Source organism: Ailuropoda melanoleuca, chromosome 2 (assembly GCF_002007445.2).
Source record: "Ailuropoda melanoleuca isolate Jingjing chromosome 2, ASM200744v2, whole genome shotgun sequence".
NCBI lineage: Eukaryota > Metazoa > Chordata > Mammalia > Carnivora > Ursidae > Ailuropoda > Ailuropoda melanoleuca.
This window is the reverse complement of record NC_048219.1, coordinates 185,956,687-185,977,263: the sequence shown is the minus strand read 5'-3', so window position 1 is coordinate 185,977,263 and position 20,577 is coordinate 185,956,687. Positions and strand designations below refer to the sequence as shown.

Sequence of the window (20,577 nt, the reverse complement as noted above, 5' to 3'; positions counted from 1 at the left end):
GGACGCTGAAACCATCACAGTGACATTTCTGCCATAATACTGTCAAGCTGCCACACAGCCTAGATTCAAAGAAAGGAGATAGAGATACCTCTAAATAGGAGGAGTGTTAAGGAATTTTAGAACTATGTTTTGAAATTCCATAGAGTAATTCATTGCTGTGAATACAGTAATTCATACTATTTCTGTCATTCCACTTCATTTTGGAAAAGACAGTGAAAGTTAAAAGAAGAAAAACTTTATGAAAGCCACAGCATTTTTAAAATATATCATCATGCATTCAACCTCTGGGGGTGATGAGATCTCTCACAATAAGCGATTTACCTTAGACTCTTACTCCCCTGACACCCACAGGATTGAAAATTTAACAGTCAGCTCTCACAGGCTGGGAAGGGCTGGGTTGGACCCACCATTATAATTATTCTACCTGCTAAGTCTCCTAGAAGACTTAGCTTGAAACTGTTCAAGGAACTTTCACCTCACTACAAAAGGACAATAGGTGGAAAGGTTTTGGTGGAGAGGGGGAGAACTGCAGTGATTGTGGGGACGGGGATAGGTGGTGAGAGGGTGTCTGCACACATTCACGAAGTAGGGGGATAGCAGAAGAACTAAGGTCAGGGGAAGGCTCCTTGTCCTTGATTGCTGGTGAAAAGGGAACAAGCAGACTATCCGCTTAGCAACTGCAGCAAAGACAGCCTTGCCCTCGAGACTTCTTAAGCATCTTCTGGAAAGTAAATCACTTAAACCAGTTCGAATGGTAGAGCTTTTTGTTAACAAAAAAAACCAATCTATTTACTATATTTACTACTATACTTGTTTGGCCATTTATATAAATGTTCCCTGAAATAAGGTGCAAATAAACCTAAAACATTCTTCAGGATATCTGTAACTTGACCCCTCACTGATTTCTATTTTTATTGGTGATATTACATAAATTTTAGATTTCAGGATAAAACCAGCTCAACAAAATCATTTACAAGGTTGCTTAGGGTAGTACTGTTTACTCTTATCAAAGCTCAGAATTACAGTTGACCCGTCTTGACTACTAGAATAATTCAGTGTGTGTGTGTCTGTGTGTGTGTGTGTGTCTGTTCCCTACCTTCACAGGGCTGACAGAGTAAGCAAAACACAGACCATCCCTGGAAGCCTGGATATTGCTGTTGACAACATTCCTTTGGAGTATCCAAGTATGATGATGATGTCATGGTTTGCTTGTAGTTAGCGGTCTTTTGGTTGGTTAGTTGGTTGGTTGGATAGTTGGTTAGTCATAATAGCTTGTTTGCAAGTCTTTTTTCTCAAATTTTGGGATAAATGGAATTCATTATCCTACAGAAATTTGGGGCTTCTTATTTCTCCATTAAGACAGGCTATAATTATAAGATAGGAACCATATTCAGTGTAAATTAATGTTTATCTGGGATGCACCATGCACCCTGCAAGGTATTAAATTATGTCATTTAATCCTCAAAACCCTGAAGGGTTGTCAATGAGGAATGTCAGGTTCAGATAGACTCATAAGCCAATAATCCATAATGGGAGAATTTATATTCTATCCAGTTCCTCTGACTCAAAATACAGGGCTGGCTCCCCCATACTGTGTGCCAGAGGGTTGCTCTGAACACTATGGGTAGCCACCCAAGTGGCCACGTTGTAATTTTTGCTGGAATATTTTTAGACTCTGTTATTACACAGGGAGCATGTATCTTTTTCAAGAGTCCTATTTATGTCAGTGAAAATATGAATTTTAGAAGGAGCTTTTATTAACTTATAAATAAGAATTTCAGAATTTTTCTTTTTTTTTTTAAGATTTTATTTATTTATTTGACAGAGATAGAGACAGCCAGCGAGAAAGGGAACACAAGCAGGGGGAGTGGGAGAGGAAGAAGCAGGCTTATAGCGGAAGAGCCTGATGTGGGGCTCGATCCCACAACGACGGGATCACGCCCTGAGCCGAAGGCAGACGCTTAACCGCTGTGCCACCCAGGCGCCCCCAGAATTTATTTCTTAAGTGACAAGATTGGTTTATTTTGTTTTACTTCTGATTCTCCCTTTTAGTGACTTTCTCAGTGATGCAAAGAATGAATAAAGCATCCTAAAACGAGCTAAAGACAGAGAGCAGATGATTACTACAGGATATTTGAATTACCATTAGCCCTATTAAGTTTTTCATTCTTATAATTTTTCTACGAATCATTTTAAAATGAAATAAAATGAGCATTTTAACCTAAGCCATGGCTCCAAATCACTTTTATATTGATTGGTGTGGAAAAGCAGAGAAGAAACTAAGCCATTTCCCCTACCTGATTTGTGGGATGTGTCTGTCTTTTATTACCTACAGAAAAGAAAAATAACAAAAGAGGAAGCTAAAATATTCTCCTTGAAACGACTATAGGACATTAGAGAAATTTGTACATATAATAAAAATATTATAATTGATTCTGGAGGGGAAACCCTGTAATCTGATTCCCAAGCATATTTAGCTAACCATTTTGCTTTTTTGAACACAGGAAAATTCCAGATGGGGTAAAGGAAAGTAGCAGGCCTTGTTGTCTTCCAGTGACCACACCATCAGCCCCCAAGCTATTTAGTGACAGAAGTTTTGATTTATAAACGTCAAATTGTCTTTCTTATTTTCCTTAGACTGTTCCTACAAGGCTAGATTTTTCAAGATTGTAAAAACTGGAGAGAAAAATAGAATAAATTATATCAAATATAGCAGAGGGGGGCTGCAGGCCTGTATTGTGAAATCGTTCCATAAGGAAAAGTTACCATCAATCCATTAGGTACTATCCATAATAGATCCAGTGGACAAAGTTTTGTTCTGTCAATATCTGTATTATTTTTATAATGTTAGGTAAAGGCCAGTGGGTTAATCCTTATCTTATAGCACCTGGTTAGTGTGCTCAGAGACTCATTAGCTAAAATTTAGCTTTCATATGAAGCTTAATGCAAAAATAAAGTAGTTATAAATCCATCCAAAAGATTTACCAATTTTTGAGACATCAATTTTGATATTAAATGGCTTGAGTATCTATCATCTCTACCTCCTGCAAATTTTTCAGGCTTGCTTAATTTAACATAAATCCCTTTGCAAATACAGAGTTCTATTTCGAGTGGATTCATTTTAAAATATGTTAAGTATTGTTCACCTTAAACAATCACATTAAATGACAGACTCTTATTTTTTGATTTTTAAAGACTGTGTAACATCGTCCTTTATCCCTGTCAAGCCTTTCGATGTGACAGCTCAACCAGAACCCACAGTCGAGGTGGAAGAATTTATTTACGACTCAACGAAGTATTGCCGTCCTTACAGAGTATACAAAAATCAAATTTACGTTTACCCCAGGCACCTCAAGTATGATAGCCAGAAATGTTTCAACAAGGTATGGTCTGTGTCTGAGATGTGCTCTCTCTGCACCCTACCAAGATCGTATTAAGACAGGTTCTTGAAAGTTCAAATACAAATTATCATAGGTCAACACTTTGGAATAAAATTCCATTTGCAGAACGTGCTTCATAAGGGGCAGTGATGAGTTTCACCTTAAAAGTGTTTAAGGATACATAGTTTTAAAACATATTAACAATCCTTTCTAAAATCAGCCCTAAATTATTTTGTTCTCAAGTTCTTTTTTTGTAGTTTCTTAAGATACTCTGAAAATAGCGTATCTGCTTCCTTTTGATGTGAGTTTTTTCTTCCCTTTTGAATAATATCTCCAAGTCCTTCTGCTATTTCTGAGCGCTGTGGTTATAACATAAGAAAGGGTTGGGTACTCTACAGTTTTCAGATTTAATTAGAAGCTACTTATTTTAGACACTTGGATTTTTTTTTTTTGGTGTTATTTAACAAGAAATTACAATTTCCATTTTCCCCTCTGTAATTTCAGGCTCGAAATATAACCGTGTGCATTGAATTCAAAAATTCTGACGAAGAAGGTGCCAAGCCCGTAAAGGTGAGCCAAGTCCGCAAGGGGATACGGACACCTAGGGGGAAAGCAGGTGCATAGGTTCTCTTCACCACCAAGGAGCTTTTTATTTGACTGTGATTGGAAGAGCAGCAAGTCAATACATTTGCGTTAGACTTCCTAAAATGTACCTGATGGAATAGCCATCATTAACTGGATCTATTAGCAATGCCAGTCTCATAGCTCTGCTTAGCTTTACGTGACTTGGAAAAAAGGAAACCACTCTAGTGTGAAATGAATGCAAAGATTCCCCGCTGCAAGACTGCCCTTTTCAAAGAGCCCGCCTCCAGCATACTTGATTTAAAATGCCACATCCCAGCCGGCCTGGGCCTTCGTGTGGCCTGTGCCGAAGGGCTGCAGCATACTGGCCCAGTGGCTAGGGCAGCGGACCCATGGGATGCTCACGTCCGTGGAAGCAGTATGTGGCCCAGTGCCAGAGGAGAGGGGAGATAGCTCCAGGAAGTCGGTCCCTGTCGTGATCACATGATTTGATAAAACCCATAAGACTACAAGGTTTGTATGAACTGTGCTTTTTAACCTCCAAAGGTGCTACTGGATGTCATTTTTCAGAGTTCATCTCTGATATAGGCTGTTTTTATTTTAGGGACTTCAAACCACATAAAGTGACCCCTAAAGAGAGAGGGAAGTTATTTTTAGTGTGCCTGTGGCCTGATCTTCCCCCTTTTCAATGAATCAGAGGGATGGAATAGTAAAGGACAAAGCCCATTTCTGACTAACCCCCACCATTATCCGAGATAATCTTTTAAAGCACTCTGTCAGATACTAATCGTGTTCTCTGTACCAAGACGGTTCGTAGCGTGATTCAGAAGAAGGAGAATCAGTCTGAGTGAATGAGTCATGCAGGGGAGAAAGAGTTCTTTAAAATAGTCTTGAGCCTCTGTCAGTCTCCACAGGTTCCAAGTTCTGCAGTAACGTCAGTTAACATCAGGAGAGAAAAATTAAAGCAAAATGGAATTTTCAAACAAACAAAGGCAATGACCAGACGGCGAGCACAGCAGTCATGCTAGTTCAGTGTTTATGGGGAAAATTCTAGCAAAGAGGAATAATAGCAGATGTATGGGTCTCCTATGTCATTGCCTTCTAAAGGATCACGCAGAGATACAACAGACTCCAGAAGAGGCACCCTGAGCCTTGGGCTAAGGGAACTTTGAAGCTACACGCCTAGGAAGTACCATATGACATCCCCTGGCTTGACTAGGGGTGGGGATAGAATAGTAATGCAATATGGTGGAGCCTGGAACCAGCCCTATCCTTCTAGCTCAACATTCTTGGTTGGGAGCTGGCATTTCAAGGGCTGGAGTCCAACCAAACCTTGTGGTCACCCACGACTGATTGCCTCTAAACCAACTCTAAACCAGAGCTGGATACCATGGGCCCCTTCAAGAGGCCACCTTTCAGGAATCAGAATTGAACAATTTAGCTCTNGTGGTCACCCACGACTGATTGCCTCTAAACCAACTCTAAACCAGAGCTGGATACCATGGGCCCCTTCAAGAGCCACCTTTCAGGAATCAGAATTGAACAATTTAGCTCTTATCTCCTGGTAATCAAAAGCTAGAAACGAACTGATTCAGATCAGTGTAACAGCTACATGATGAATCAAAGCCTTCAGATTTTCTTCGGCAGCACTCTGGTCTATGAAATACAGGGCAGCAGGTGAAAGAAGTTCAAGGAATTAGATGTCAGTTAAGCCTGTGACTGACTTTTTTTGTGCTTGGGGTTGATTTCAGACACTCACAATCATTCGACTCATAACTTTTTAAACAGTGTATTTATGGAAAACCTGGAGGGCCTCTCTTCACCTCAGCTGCCCACACAGCAGTTCTGCACCATTCCCAGAATCCGGATTTCTCCGATGAGGTAAGGGCCAGGCCTCCACTGCCCCCCAGGAGCTCCTAAAAAGATGGGTGAGTGGGTCAGGTAATTCACAAAGATAAACACTCTCTCTAGACCACATCTCAGACTGAGAGCATGCCTTGGCTGATGTTTACAGAAGTGAGATTTAGAAACGATATCGACAGTTGCTCCAAGAGTTATGCTGCAAATCCGAATGTTTTAGCACAGGATCGCCCTTCAAAAACACGATGTTTTTATGGTATCGTTCTTTTCAAGTGAGAATAGTTTTTTTTTCTTTTATTTCACTAATCAAAATAATAAAGATTGTGTTAGGTAGCTTTACTAAGCAATAGCTGCATTTCATGTCATAATGGAAAGAACATAGGAATAGAGAGTGTGAGCCAACGCTATGGCTTATGACTCAGGTGAATTTTAGTGATCTTGGATCCCGTCATCTCTGAATGTGGCGTGGAACAAGACCTACCCTGACCAACTCCTGAGACTCTCTCTTATTATGTGCCAGGCCCCTTGTTACACTCCATATATGCATCATCTCCATCCCCACAGGGTTCTCCAGAGAAACAGAGCCAATAGGGGGAGATACGTACATACGGATGGGTAGATTTATTATGAGATATTGGCTCACGTCATTATGGAGACAAGAAGTCCATGATCTTTCGTCTGCAAGCCTGAGACCCAGGAAAGCCAGTGGTGTTTTCCGAAGGCCTGAGAGTCAGCGAGGCTATCATGTAGATTCCAGTTCTGGTCTGAAGGCCTGAGAACAAGGGGCAGACAGAAAAGATCAATGTTCTAGTTCAAGTAATCAGGCAGAGAGAGAATTCAGCCTTCTGCCTCTTTGTTCTCTTCAGGCCGTCATCAGATTGGATGACGAGCACCCAGGCTGGGGAGGGCCTTCTGCTTCTTTCAGTCCTCAAATTCAAATGCTAATCTCTTCCAGAAACATCCTGACAGGCACATCCAGAATTAGTGTTCAGCTGGATATTTGAGCATGCCACTAGCCCCAGTCAAACTGACATGAACTTAGCCTTCCTGTTTTGTGGATAAGGAAACTGGGACTCACAGAAGTAATTTTGCCAAGGGCACACCGCTAATAAGTAATAGTCAGAATTCAGACCAGGCCACGTGACTCCAGAGCCTCAAGCTTTAGCACTCTGCCCTGAGACGTGTGAAAAAACCAATCGGGCCAATGGTAAATTACTCTACGGGTGTCAGCTTGTGTTATAGATTCGGACGAACAAGCGTTAGGGATTTAATTTAATTTCTGACCACAAGGCAAAGGTCTGAACTAATGCAACCTGCTGATAAGGTGTCTGGGATTAAAAATATCACATCTTTCCATGAGTTTCCTACGGCTGCTATAGGAAATCGCCACAGGTTAGTGGCTTAGAAAAGCCCATGTTCATTATCTTATAGTTCTGGAGGTCGTAACTCTGAAATGGGTCCCTCAAGGCTGAAATCAAGGTGTCAGCAGACCTGCATTTCTTCTGGAGGTTTAAGGGGAGGCTCCTCACCTCACCCTTTCCAGCTTCTAGAGGCTCCTGCAGGCCTTGGCTGGTGACCCTCTTCCAGAAGTTTCCTCACTCTGACCTCTGCTTCCCTTCTTGCATCTCTGACTGTGACTTTCCTCTGATAAGAAATTTGTGATTACATTGGGCCCCATGGTAATCCAACATAACCTTTCCATTTTAAAATCCTTAATTTCATCACTTTTGCATAGATGAGAGAAATAATATGATAATTGTCTTTCTCTGCTTGACTTATTTCACTTAGCATTATGGCTAATTATTCTATATTCTTAAATGTACATCGGCCTTTGTTACCAGGTTAGCAGACTGGTATGTAAAGAATGTGTAAGCTTGTAAACCATTCTAATTGAAAAGTTCTCCAAGTTTACCAGTCAGCACCTGGGATCACCCAGAAGGCTTGTTACAACACAGATGATGGTAACCCGCCGCAGATTTTTGGATTCTGTATGTCTGAAATGGGGCCTGAAAATTGGCATGATATGTGTTAGAACAAGTTTCCAGACGATGCTGATGCTGCTGTTCCAGGCATACCATTTTGAAAATCAATGGAATAAATCCTTTCCTGAACACTGTGAAAATACGTGCTGGATAGGTAGATGCACAGAGTCTAATAAAGTAGCTGGAAGATGATTTGCGTGGTTTTCCAACCCCTCATTGCATGACCATTCTGGAAACCACCTAGCTGCTGATATTGAGTGGAATGCCACTTACCTGCACGGGATCCTGGGAATCCAGCATGAAGTAGTTACAAAAACATGGTTTCTCGTCCTGGAAGATTCTATTACTGACTAGACCGCAAACTCCTAGTGAGTCAAAGCCCTGTACCATCTCTCACCTCTTTATCATCCTACTTCACAATGTATGTTTCGGAGGTTTGGAAACTGGAGAGCACTATAAAATAGAGATGGTGTCAAAACATTTCTTTTTTAGGAACATGGAGTAGGCTCCTCATTACGTCTGTTTTTAACATACATCAACTTTATGCTTTGTATTTATTCGGAAGTATTTATTTGTATTTATGTAGCTACAACATGGCGTCCTCACAAAACAGCTCATTACCTGGCTACCACAATAACACATTTCATCTATTTTTTTGTTATTTTTAAAAAGGGATAGATTCCGTGCTTAAGTTACATCGTTCCCTGCGGCCATGTTTCTCAACATGGCGCCTATGAGTCACCTGGGGATCATATTAAAATGCAGATTCCATTTGCACATGTCTGGGGCAGTGTCCAAGATGGTGCATTTGTGATGAGCTCCCAAGCAATGCTCATGCACTGGCCGATGCACACACACAAGGGCTCAGTTCCCTCAGTGTGTGTTCCTTGCTGATAGGTTCTTCCATTTGTGCCTTTTTTACACCCTACAGTTAGTCTCTGTGTGTGTAAGTGTGTATGTGTGTGTGTGTGTGTGTGTAATCCATTCTCCACTAGCATACATTATCAAATGACAAATACCAGGCATTCCAAATTATCATCACCCACCACAATAAAACTATCAGCCCCTTGACACATGACTGCCAGCAGGACAGATATTCATTGAGAGTGAAATCGGTGCTTCTAACACATTATAACCATGAAACATGGTGCTTGGTTTCAGTGAAAGAATTTTTAGAAGGCCAAGGCGCCTATGCTTTTTGTCTTACCCTGACCCGGGGCAAATGAGTTTCACCCCAATCCGGCTATTCTTTCTCCTTGCAGGTGAAAATCGAGCTACCAACACAGCTCCATGAGAAGCACCATATTTTGTTTTCTTTTTATCACGTCACTTGTGACATAAATGCCAAGGCTAATGCCAAGAAAAAGGAGACCCTGGAAACATCAGGTACTGACAGGACGCGATCTGAGACAGCGTTAGGTGTCATCTGTGTGACTTGAACTGGAGAGTATTTTAAAGCTCCCATTTATTAAATTTTTGTGGTGAGGTTTGCTATTCATAAGTGACAAATAACTTTGTTTTTACTCCTCGCCATGGACGTTTGTACTCAAGTTTTCTCTTTGTTCTTCCTTTGCACAGTTGGATATGCTTGGCTTCCCCTGTTGAAACATGATCAGATGGCTTCTCAAGAATACAATATCCCAATAGCAACAAGCCTGCCTCCTAATTATTTAAGCTTTCAAGACGCTGCAAGTGGAAAGGTATGGAGTGATGTATAATTTAAGAGAAAAAAAATGCATGAGCTAAATGGCATGAGGTTATCTTCTGTCTGCTATTTAAATGAACCCAAGGACTGTAGTCTATGCCTCCATTGTAGTGATGAGTGATGGACCTACAATATTTCAAAGGTCTTGTTTTGTTAATGGCTGGTAGAAATGATCCATTGGAATGGCCCCCTGATATCACCTTGGTCCCCCTCACCAAAATTGCCAGATGTCTTTGCATTTTCTTCTATTTTGCATCTCTAGAGTCATGGAAGGTGAATGGATCAGGATGGCAAGTTAACATACGCTAAATAACCTGTTTATTTGCTTTTCTCCAACAGCCACAGTGACAGTAACACACTCTTTTTTACAGCATGGTGGGAGTGACATTAAGTGGGTCGACGGTGGCAAACCACTCTTCAAAGTATTGACGTTTGTGGTATCCACAGTGAACACTCAGGTGAGTGTGTGCCCTGAGATCTCGGCATCTGCTCTAACGCAAAGAATTGTCAGGGGGCTCTTGTGTTTAGAGGAGGGGACTCACCATTTCCCAAGTTGTCAGAGCAGCAGGGGACTGAGGACTGCAAAGGAAGAATGGCTGCAGCCTAACGTTATGCCCCTCCCAGGAGACACAGAATGCCCAGCCCTTCAGCCCTGGGGCCACAACACTGCGGCCTAGAATACCAGACGTGTATGTTTCAGGATGACGCCCCCCTGGAAATATGGTTTGCTTCCACGGACAACACCCAAGTGTTAAAAATGGGAAAGGTCAACATGAAAGCCTTTGCATCTTTACCTCAAAACTAAATCTGAGGGCGCCTGGGTGGCTCAGTATGTTAAGCGTCTGCCTTCGGCTCAGGTCATGATCCCAGAGTCCGGGGATCAAGTCCTGCTTCATGCTCCCTAGTCAGTGGGAGGCTGCCTCTCCCTCTCCCTCTGACTGCCGCTCCCCCTGCTTGTGCTCTCACTCGCTCTCTGTCAAATAAATAAATAGAATCTTAAAAAAAAAAAAACAAAAACTATGATCCCCAGTGCCTATGGGCAGGCCATGAGGTCACAGAACTGCACTGGAAAGCCTTCTAGGCCAAGTTCTTTCTCAGTATCCTGCAGAAGTTATCTCACCCTTGCGGTCCTTAATTTGTCATCAGAAAAACGGTGACAATAAAATCTGCCTAAGGTTGTGGGAAGGATCAAAATGAGAAACCGCATGTGAAAACATCTCAGAAACTGCAAAATGCTGTACAAATGTTATCACTGCCGTTGCTAAATTACCACGGACCCAGCCCTTGCACTGCGAGACAGTTGATTTTACCAGTATGAGGACTTTCATGATACCAATTATAAAGTACAAAGCAAACCATTAAGCACACAAACTATGTATTTCTCTTTTCTTAAATTCAGTGGGTTACTAATACTCGCTTGCAAAGAGGAATGAGATCATCCAGGTTTCACATATATATTGGGTCAGAATTTTTCTCGGTAGCCTCTGGTGCCTCAAGCCAAATTGAGGCCTCTTCCCCAGTCCTCTACCCGATCTCCTCAAGTCCCATAAGATGGTCCTTCCCCACCCAATTCTGTCTTCATATACCTCAGAATATCAACCTGTGTCCTCACATGTCCAGCTGCTTTCCTCTCAACAGGCCAACTGTCTGTCTGGCATCACCGCTCACCTTTCTCTGCATCCATTGCCACCGCCCACATGCTCCTTGCCCTGGCGGGACACATTCGTCCTTACCTCAGTGATCAAACACCCAGGCCCTCTCTCGCACCGTGTTCTCCATCTGCTTAGCTTCCCCTTCCGACACTCAGCCCTCCTGTCAGGAAGGTTATCTCTCTCTCTTCCCCCCCTCCCTGTGTTAGACTGGTCAGCTCCCACCCGTCCTTCAGACGTTGCCTCAAATGTCACTTTCTCAAAGAAGCCTCGCCTATTCCCTGACCCTTCAGACATGATGTGTCATCTTGTGCACTCACATGGCACCCTGCTTTTCTGTGAAGCACTTACCCGTGATCAAGTAGGTATGTGTTGACATGGCAGTATGGTGCCTGTCTCCCTGTCATCATGGAAGGACCACGGAGGAAGGGACTGGGTTTTCCTGGGCCTCCACACTGTCCTCCTGCCTGACAAGGACCTGACACATAGTCAGCTTTCAACAAATAATTGTCAAATAGATGAATAAATGAAGTGAAACTGAAAAGCTCAAACACACACCCACGCACACACACACACACCTTGGAACTGAGGAAAACCCAAATCTCAGATGTCCTTCTAGAATCAACACATTCCAGAGAAATATCCAGAATGTGTATCCTCACTAGAAGTCTGTGTCTCACTTTCTGAGGATATAACTCTGACCCTCAGCTCAGAACTTAGAGAATTTCTAAGGTGCCACCCTCTTGAGGAAATAGCATTGAAGGGCGTATTATTTCATCAGGATGCTGTAGCAAAATACTACAGACTGGGCAGCTAAAACAACAGAAATTTATGTTCTCACCCTTTGGGGGTCCAGAAGACCAATATCAAGGTGTCCACAGGGTTGGTTTCTTCTGAGGCCTCTCTTCTTGGTTTGTAGGTGGCCATCTTCTTGCTGGGTCCTCTCACAGTTTTCTCCTCTATGCCAGTACATGTCTGGTGTCTATCTCTGTGTCCAAATTTCCTCCTTCATTTTTTTTTAAGCAGGCTCCATTCCCAGCGTAGAGCCCAATGCAGGTCTTGAACCCGTGACCCTGAAATCAAGACCTGAGCTGAAATCAAGGGTCAGACGCTTAACCCACGGAGCCACCCAGGGGCCCCTAAATTTCCTCTTTTATGGAGGCATCAATCATTTTGGACTAGGTCCACCCTACTGTCTCATTTTAACATAATTATCTCTTTAAAGACCTTGTCTCTATATGGTTACAATCTGAGGTACCGGCAGTTAGGACTTCAACATACGGATTGTGGGAGGACACAGTTCAACCCATAACAAATCAGTTTTATCTAATCAGGTTAATGAGAACTTCCTAATTTTTTACTAGCTCAGGTATTTTAAGGCTGAAAATATCCCTGTGTATAGTAAGAGTATATTTTCTCATATATGTTAAGAAATATGTGAGAAAAATACATTAAAGTCTGTGGGAAAAACAGGAAGATGAAAGAAGGCAATTTTTTTTTTTTAAGGGGGAGGAAAGAGTCAGAGTAAGTGCTTTTCCAGCCACTGTCACGTGGCCAAGAAGAAAAGCACACTTACAAAGCCATCGCTTAACTCCTTGATAAGCACCTGCTCATCGAGGCATCTGTCCTCCAGAAATACCCTCCATCACCATAATTGCTATACAGCTTATGCGTCATCAGAAATAAACACTTTCTTTGCTGTTTCAGGATCCCCATGTGAACGCATTTTTCCGACAGTGCCAAAAAAGAGAGAAAGATATGTCTCAGTCACCTACCTCGAATTTCATCCGCTCTTGTAAGGTAACACAACAAGCAAATAGTTTCCACGTCTCCAGGGCAAAAATGGGCAAAAGAGGCCTTGACAGTTTCCAAAGAGTAGCAAACTAAGAGGTAATTACCATCGACGATTTTTAAATGCCGTATCAATTCAGAGAGCGCATGGTTATTTCTCAATTCCTAAACAGTTTCTGCCTGTTATTTACAAAACAAGCAAATGTCAGGGTTTTTTTTTTTTTCCAAAATCAAAATATTTGAAAATCAGAATCAATTGATTTCAAATTAGATAATTGCATATCGGGTCCCTGCAACTATGCCCCCATACCGTGTGCCATGGTAAGGTGCAATGAAGAATAAAGCCAGATAAAGGTGGGCTAGGGTATTCCTATTTGAGTTCTGAAACACATCAGCAGAACGTGCTTTTAATTTAATTGGTGCCCCTTTTTCTCCTACCAATTTTCCACAGAACTTATTGAATGTGGACAAGATCCATGCAATCATGAGTTTTCTGCCTATAATCTTGAATCAGCTCTTCAAGGTGCTGGTACAGAATGAAGAAGACGAAATAAGTACAACTGTGACCAGGTATCTCTCCCGCGGTCTTAGGAGAAGAGATCTGAGAGTCCGCAATTACACAAAATTGTGATGATAACTGAACAGCCCCTACTTGTGCAAGCTTGCATTTCACTTGACCATGTCTCAAATTTTAAGTACTTTTTCCACTCTTGAGTTCTTGCCTTCAAATCCGTTATTATCATTTAGATATAGCTCTAGACCAGTTTTTAAAAAATTTTCTAGTTTTTTTTTTTTAAAGATTTTATTTATTTATTCAACAGAGATAGAGACAGCCAGAGAGAGAGGGAACACAAGCAGGGGGAGTGGGAGAGGAAGAAGCAGGCTCATAGCGGAAGAGCCCGATGTGGGGCTCGATCCCATAACGCCAGGATCACGCCCTGAGCCGAAGGCAGACGCTTAACCGCTGTGCCACCCAGGCGCCCCAAAATTTTCTAGTTTTTTAATTAAGCTTTTTATTTTGAGATCATTATAGATTTGCTTGCAGTCATGAGAAATAATGCGGAGAGATCCCATGTTCCCTTCACCCAGTTTACCAATGGCAGCATCTTGCAAAACTACAGCATAGTATCACTACCAGAATATTGAAATTGATAGAAACAGGATAGGGAACATTTCCATCACCACGGATGCCCTTTATACACACAATGAGTTCCCTCTTGTCCCCAGCCCCCACCCCTTAGCCCTGGTAACTACTAGTCTGTTAAAATTTTAGATGGATAGATAGATAGATGATAGATAGATAGAAAGAAAGAANGATGATAGATAGATAGATAGAAAGAAAGAAAGAAAGAAAGAAAGAAAGAAAGAAAGAAAGAAAAAGAACGAACATCTGGGTTTTTTCCAGTTTGCAGTAGATTTTAGGTGAACACAAGTTTTTATTTCTCTGAGATAAAAGCCTGATGCCACTGCTGGGTCATATGATAGTTGCATGTGCAGTTTTTAAGAAAATACTGAATTGTTTCCCAGAGTGGCTGTACCGCTCCACATTCACACTAGATTTTTTTTTAATTTTTCTTTAATTGTCCTCTCTTTAAATTTGTCTGTACTAGATTCTTCCGACATTACTAATCTATCTAGTGTCTTGATGATCCTAATTTCCTCTCTGTAGAGATACTGTTTTAAATTAGTTAAAGCATCATATATGTCTAATGTTCATTTTTTTAAAAAACGTATTAGTCACAGAATTCTGGGAAAAAAAATTACTCTTGACATTGAGATGTGTCCAGAACTTTCCAAACTCACAAGCATGTCATTAACCTCTTTCAGAATGAGGGTCTTTAGCCTCGTTTTTAAAGTAAGGCCCTGAAGCTCTGGAAAATTAAAGCATGTCTAACAGTCCCACCGCAGCCAGTTCTGGACCCAGATGAAAAGTGCCCAACTGTGCCTTCAGTTGAGGCTCTTTGCAACTTGAATATACGGGTCTTCATGAACAAGACTCCTAACTATGCTGAAATTCCAAGACATTCCAAACACAGCAGCTGTGGAGCGGCGGGAGGCCTTAATGTGAAAATAGTACCACTACTGTTACTAGAAACACTTCACCAGCTAAGGAGGGAAATAAAAAACAAAACCCTGCATCTTAACCTAATTGCTTTTGACAGAAGCCCTCTTTAATGGACTATGATAATGAGAGGCTAAAAGTCTTAAATTTTAATCACGTACCAAAAATGATCCTTTTTCTAAGAAGACAGTGTCATCAAACATGCAAGCCGTAACAGTCTCCAGTGTGATTTTGCAGCCATAAGATATTCCTTGTACCTTAGTGTTTAGAGATGTCAAGGCTGGAGATAGTTAACAGGTAATACGCATATTGGGGGATCAGAAGGGAGGGGGAGTCTGAAATTGGTTCATGCATTAATTCGGTACCTATTAAATACCCAGTTTACCAAACACTCCAGTGCTAAACCGAGTGGTATGTTCCTGCCTTCTCCAGAAAGGCCACTGAACAGTTTTGTTTTTCCAGGGTTCTGACCGACATTGTGGCCAAGTGCCATGAGGAGCAGCTGGACCACTCCGTCCAGTCATACATTAAGGTATAAAATCGCCACCTGGACCTTGGGCGTATCCCCTTGTGCTGTGTGGTTTGTCTCATTTCCTGTCTGCAATAAGTGGGATGTTTCTCCCTGTAGCTGGATGGGGCTCACCACGGTAATACCAAGCATTCCCCTTAGCTACTTAGAATTCCATCTCTTTGCATTGATGGTCCAGAAGTGTTGTTTAAATGCATAATAACATGTACCTCTGCAAATGAATATTTATATGGAGAAAGAGCAAAGAAAGAGAAGAGAAAATGAAAGTATTGACCTGTCGAAGTCCACATTACAAATAAATGCAATTTCTGGGTAAAGTTACGGAATATTTTTCCTGTTGGTTTGTTGAATGCTCTGTGTTTCTTCTGTAATGTTTTCTTAGCTCTTTTTATTGTTTTCTCAGGCATTATTTCATTTTCCCAGTTACTGTATATTTGTACCTGCTTCTGGTATGTTAAGTCCTTTATCCTCGGGCATGATCCACTAGCCCATTCCATCCCTGTGCACTGCTCCTTCCAGCGTCCTTTGCCAAGTGTTCACTCGGACATGTTCATATTCTCATTTCCAGTTGGCCTGTGAATTAATGCCAGTGAACTTGTGATGATGTTTGCACATTAGAGTTCCTGCCTAAATGTCATCTTGAATGAAAAGAAAGAATCCATCCAGAGATAAATGAGAGTGCCTTATATTACTTTATAATGCATAGAGAAGGTCAATTTCTATTTTTTATGTATAGATTAAGCCTTTTTGAGACACGGAATTTTTTTAATTGAAAGAATTTATTCCATCAATATATACGAATAGACATATACTCCAATGATTTAGATATTTAGAAAGGCAACTAGAGAAGAATTTGGGGTTTTTTTGTGCTAGAAACGAGTAAAAACAAAAAAGAAAACAAAACGTTCTATGAAATTTCATTCTGGAGTGAATCCCTCTGAGGGAGTTTTTACATTATAGTTTTATATCTACATAATTTCTACCTGCCTGAAATGTTAGGTATGTTCCCAGATGCCCACGTATAAGCGTGTGCCCTTCCTTAAAATAGCCCATATGCCAAAAATAGTTACTTCACAATAATTTCCCTATGGTATAATCTTACCCAACAAGATCTACATTTCAGCTGCAGAAAGACAGTTGACCTACAAATGCTTGTTTAGTTTGCTCTCTGTTTAAGACAGAGTGGTAGCATACTTGAATCCAGCACTGATGAATTTACATTCAACAGAACCATCTACGGAACTTTCTTTCAATGCTTAACCCAAGTTTTCCATTTCAATCAACAAAGGGACTAAGAAGAAAACAATTCCCCAGTCCATATTATTACACAAAGCATCTTCATTTCAACACAAGTACTTACCTTGTTCCAATGGGCTCATAGAAGATTGCATGAAGAATCCACTAATGCTGTGACTGTTTTTGTGACAGCCAAAGAAAGTTCCTTATGAGAACCTTAACTCAGCTGTCAGACTCATTCTGTGATGCTCTTGAAAATGTGTATTGAAGTGCCTCCTGGTATGGTCTTTATTTCTAACCAGGATGTTTGAAATCTCCTGATGAGACCATTTGATTTTGCCATATAGGGGATCGCTTATTTAGTTTGCTTTGACGTGGGTGAAATCTAGAAGTATACACCTCAATGGGATTTCAAGCTGATAACAATTCCCAAAGATATTTCATAAAAATGTTTTCATATATCTAAAGTGGACACACTGAATGAATATGATCAACTGGAATTTTACTCCAGAAAGCACACTAAACTAGCAAGTGGGAAATCAGATTCTAGTCAAGGCCACAGAGTTAGCGTGAGCCATCAGCCTCTCTGGAGCTCATTTTTCCTCCTCTGTGAAGTGAGAAGGAATGGACCCGATGAACACCTAGTGCTATGGTTCTGTGATTGGACTCCTGTTGCACTACATGGTTGACAGCCTGACCCTGACCAATGAGTGATTTTTTTTATTCCCTGTGGGAAAAAGTATTTTTTAACATGTAGATAGATATTAAGCCCCATACCTAGGTGTATAATGAAAACTGATGGGCTGGTACCAATATATGCTTTGATGTCCTTGAAAGATGCGATATATTCAATGGAATTTATATATATTCAGAAACAAACTAAACACCATTTCAAGTTCAGTGGTGCTAAATGCTGCTAACTCACCCCATTTACAATATCCAAAATGCACACCTACACCATGTCTTTTGCAAAGATGTGTGTCTCAAGTCAGTCTAATTAAATGCCGTGGTTTCCAGCAATTCGTGGCACTGACGTGTTCCAGTCAAAATTTGAAAATAAGAATATCTCAGAGCTAGTTATAATGCTGTTGGTGTTAAATAATTGTGCATGGGACTAGGTAGTTGGTGATGATATTACCCTCACATGAGTCATAGTTCATGAGGAAAAGAAATCATATTACTCTTGATTTTGGCTAGATTCGTGCATCTCTTAGCTTTGTCTTTCTCCTCTGAGATGGTCTTGGAGAAGTCAGGCTACATCACAGCAACTTAAGTGTCCGTAAGTTGCCAAGTTCAAAGAAATGATTATAGATTCAAATGTGATGGGCCTCTCCTTTGAGTTTCTTGCCTGCCTTCACTCTTGATTATAGTGAAGTCTGAGTGGTGAAGATTATGAAGAAATGACCTTCCTTGAGGCAAACCCAACTCATAAGTAAAATAGTATAATCCAGGGATAAGCTTTTTATATTAAAATAATATGCATAAATGGGTATCAATATCCTGAAAATCTATGAAGAAATCCTGAAAATTAAAACGATTACATGCATTCAGAAATGTACACCAAAACCCATTTTTTGAGAGAAGAAACAAAGTGAGCAGCATTTGTTATCTTACTGATGGCCAATGTTCATGAACTCTTTGATAGCTGTGTCTAAGCATGAGATGATAGAAACTGGGCATGTGGGGAGCTCACCTACTGGCCTCTGGAAGGCACCTGCTTCCCCACTTGGCTATTTGAGTGGGTGCTCTACCCTTTCAGGATGAAGAAATGCTACCATGCCACCTGTTACCAGTGGAAGGAAGGAGAAGGGGAAATGTGTCCTAAGTAGGTGGGTCAAAGCCCTCCATGTTTCCTTGAACCTGCTAAATTGCTCTCTGACTCTTTCTTTTGATTTCTACAAAAAGAGTTTCAAGGAGAGCTTAGGTGAGCCGAGTCCTCTCTGTGCAAAGCCCTGAATAGGAACAGTTGTGTACTACTCTTATCATTGGGCCTTCATTTATTTCATGAAAAATCTGGCATGAGCAGATAATTTTGAGATACGAGTTATTCATGTAACATAATTTTTGAGGCTTTGTTTTTTTCTAAGTCTTTAACTTTTTTCACTTTTTGGATTTTCTTCAGTTCGTGTTCAAGACCACGGCATGCAAGGAGAGAACAATACATGAGGAACTGGCTAAAAATGTGACTGGTCTTTTGAAATCAAATGACTCAACAACAGTAAAGCATGTCCTGAAGGTAAAGAATTTAAAACAGTCTTTCAGTTGCTAGCACAAGGGATCGCTGGATCTCACCCCCGGAAGGCAATGAGACTCATTGATTTCCATAGATCGTTTCTCTTATAGTTTCTAGCATAAGCGTCATAAACTATATTGAAGCTGTAGTATATAAAAACATTAAGCAAAAGAGATCTGTGTCAAAAGAACAGAAGATATAGAATGGGCCCAAGTGGAGTCGTTTGGCCCACAGATTTAGTCCCTAGTTAAATTAATTATCTATCATAACTTGAGAGATGGATGATTGATTAGTATGTAGCTGGAAAGAGGAGGGGGATCAATAAGCATCAACATGAGTTCCCTAAACTCAAATTATTCTAGGCCAAGCAGTTTGTTTAAATTAGTTTTATGTGTATATTCATTCTGTTCATGCAACAAAGACGTTCCAAGTGCTCCCCATGGGACAGACCCCAACCTCAGCATTTGGTAGGCATCAGAGAATAGAATAAAGACCTCTGCCCTTGGGAAGCTTGCATTCTACTGGGGGATAAAAAAAAATAAACTACAGACATAATAACAAAATTAATTAAATTGTGTATTAGAAAATGAGAAGTGCTATGGGAAAAGAAAATGTTGAGCCAGTAAGAGGAACTGGGAGCACTGGGAGTACAGAGTGAGGTGTGCAGCTTAAATGGAATGGTCAGGATAGAGCTCTTGGAGAAGATAATACTTTAGCAAAAAATGCAAAGGAAGAGGGGGAGCTGGCCATGTGGATGCTTGGAGAACTGTAAAGGTAAAGGGGAGATGTGAATAAAATCACAAGGTAGCAGCATGCCTGGGGTGCCAGAAGGACGGCAGAGAGGCCAGTGTGGCTGGAGCCAAGTTAGAGAAGAAGAGAGGAGGTGGGGTGAGCATGGTGCGTTGGTAGGCAGGTAGCATAAGGCCTCGTGGGCCATTGCAAGGACTTTGGTGTCCACTCAGCAAAATTGAGAGCCATTGAAGGTTTTGAGCAGGGGAGTGACGTGAGAGACCTGAGTTTAAAGGAGCACCCTGATGACTGTGTAGGGAACTGACTCCTGCAGGGTGAGGACGGTGTCACGGTTCTCAGGGGAGGATGCGGGGGGTGCGTCAGGAGCTAGGAAGCAGTGGGATGTGGGAATATGAAAAAGGAATATGCGGGGCCTACAGAGATTGGAGGGAAGGAGAGGAGTGGGGCTCCTGTTATCAGACACGAACTGAGGCGAAAGGCTTAATTTCCTTAGTCCTGGGTGGGGATTCAAGGTAAAAGGCAGAGGCAGACCAGAGTGCTAAGAGGTGGGGCATGGTAAGTATCAGCTGCATTAAGAGACAAATGTGGGGACATTGGGCATATGGTGAAAACATATCATTCTGGACAAGATGGGGAAAGGGGGTTTTAACAGTGTGCCTTGTATTGATTATTTCCAGCATGAGTTCCATTGCCAAGATCAAACAACCCCTTCGGTTAAGCAAGAGCTGCTGTGTTAGAACTCAGACCTCCTCTTCCCTCTGCCCCTCATCTCAGACAGACTTCTAAAATTAGGGCTGTGTACCCAGAAGTTCTTAGAG

General features: G+C 41.4%; 1 protein-coding gene across 6 annotated transcripts in view; it reads left to right on the top strand.

Annotated features, from left to right (window-relative positions):
• DOCK10 (dedicator of cytokinesis 10) overlaps nt 1-20,577 on the top strand; it is a 240,246-nt gene that overhangs the window by 162,759 nt on the left and 56,910 nt on the right. For all 6 annotated transcript variants that reach the window (XM_019798992.2, XM_011224086.3, XM_034655274.1 and 3 more), the window contains 11 exons: nt 1,105-1,184; nt 3,196-3,383; nt 3,885-3,950; nt 5,751-5,843; nt 9,067-9,190; nt 9,383-9,504; nt 9,881-9,967; nt 12,866-12,958; nt 13,401-13,519; nt 15,474-15,543; nt 18,899-19,012. In XM_019798992.2, the coding sequence (XP_019654551.2) occupies nt 1,105-1,184; nt 3,196-3,383; nt 3,885-3,950; nt 5,751-5,843; nt 9,067-9,190; nt 9,383-9,504; nt 9,881-9,967; nt 12,866-12,958; nt 13,401-13,519; nt 15,474-15,543; nt 18,899-19,012 (1,156 nt within the window). The remainder of the gene's footprint in view (nt 1-1,104; nt 1,185-3,195; nt 3,384-3,884; nt 3,951-5,750; nt 5,844-9,066; nt 9,191-9,382; nt 9,505-9,880; nt 9,968-12,865; nt 12,959-13,400; nt 13,520-15,473; nt 15,544-18,898; nt 19,013-20,577) is intronic.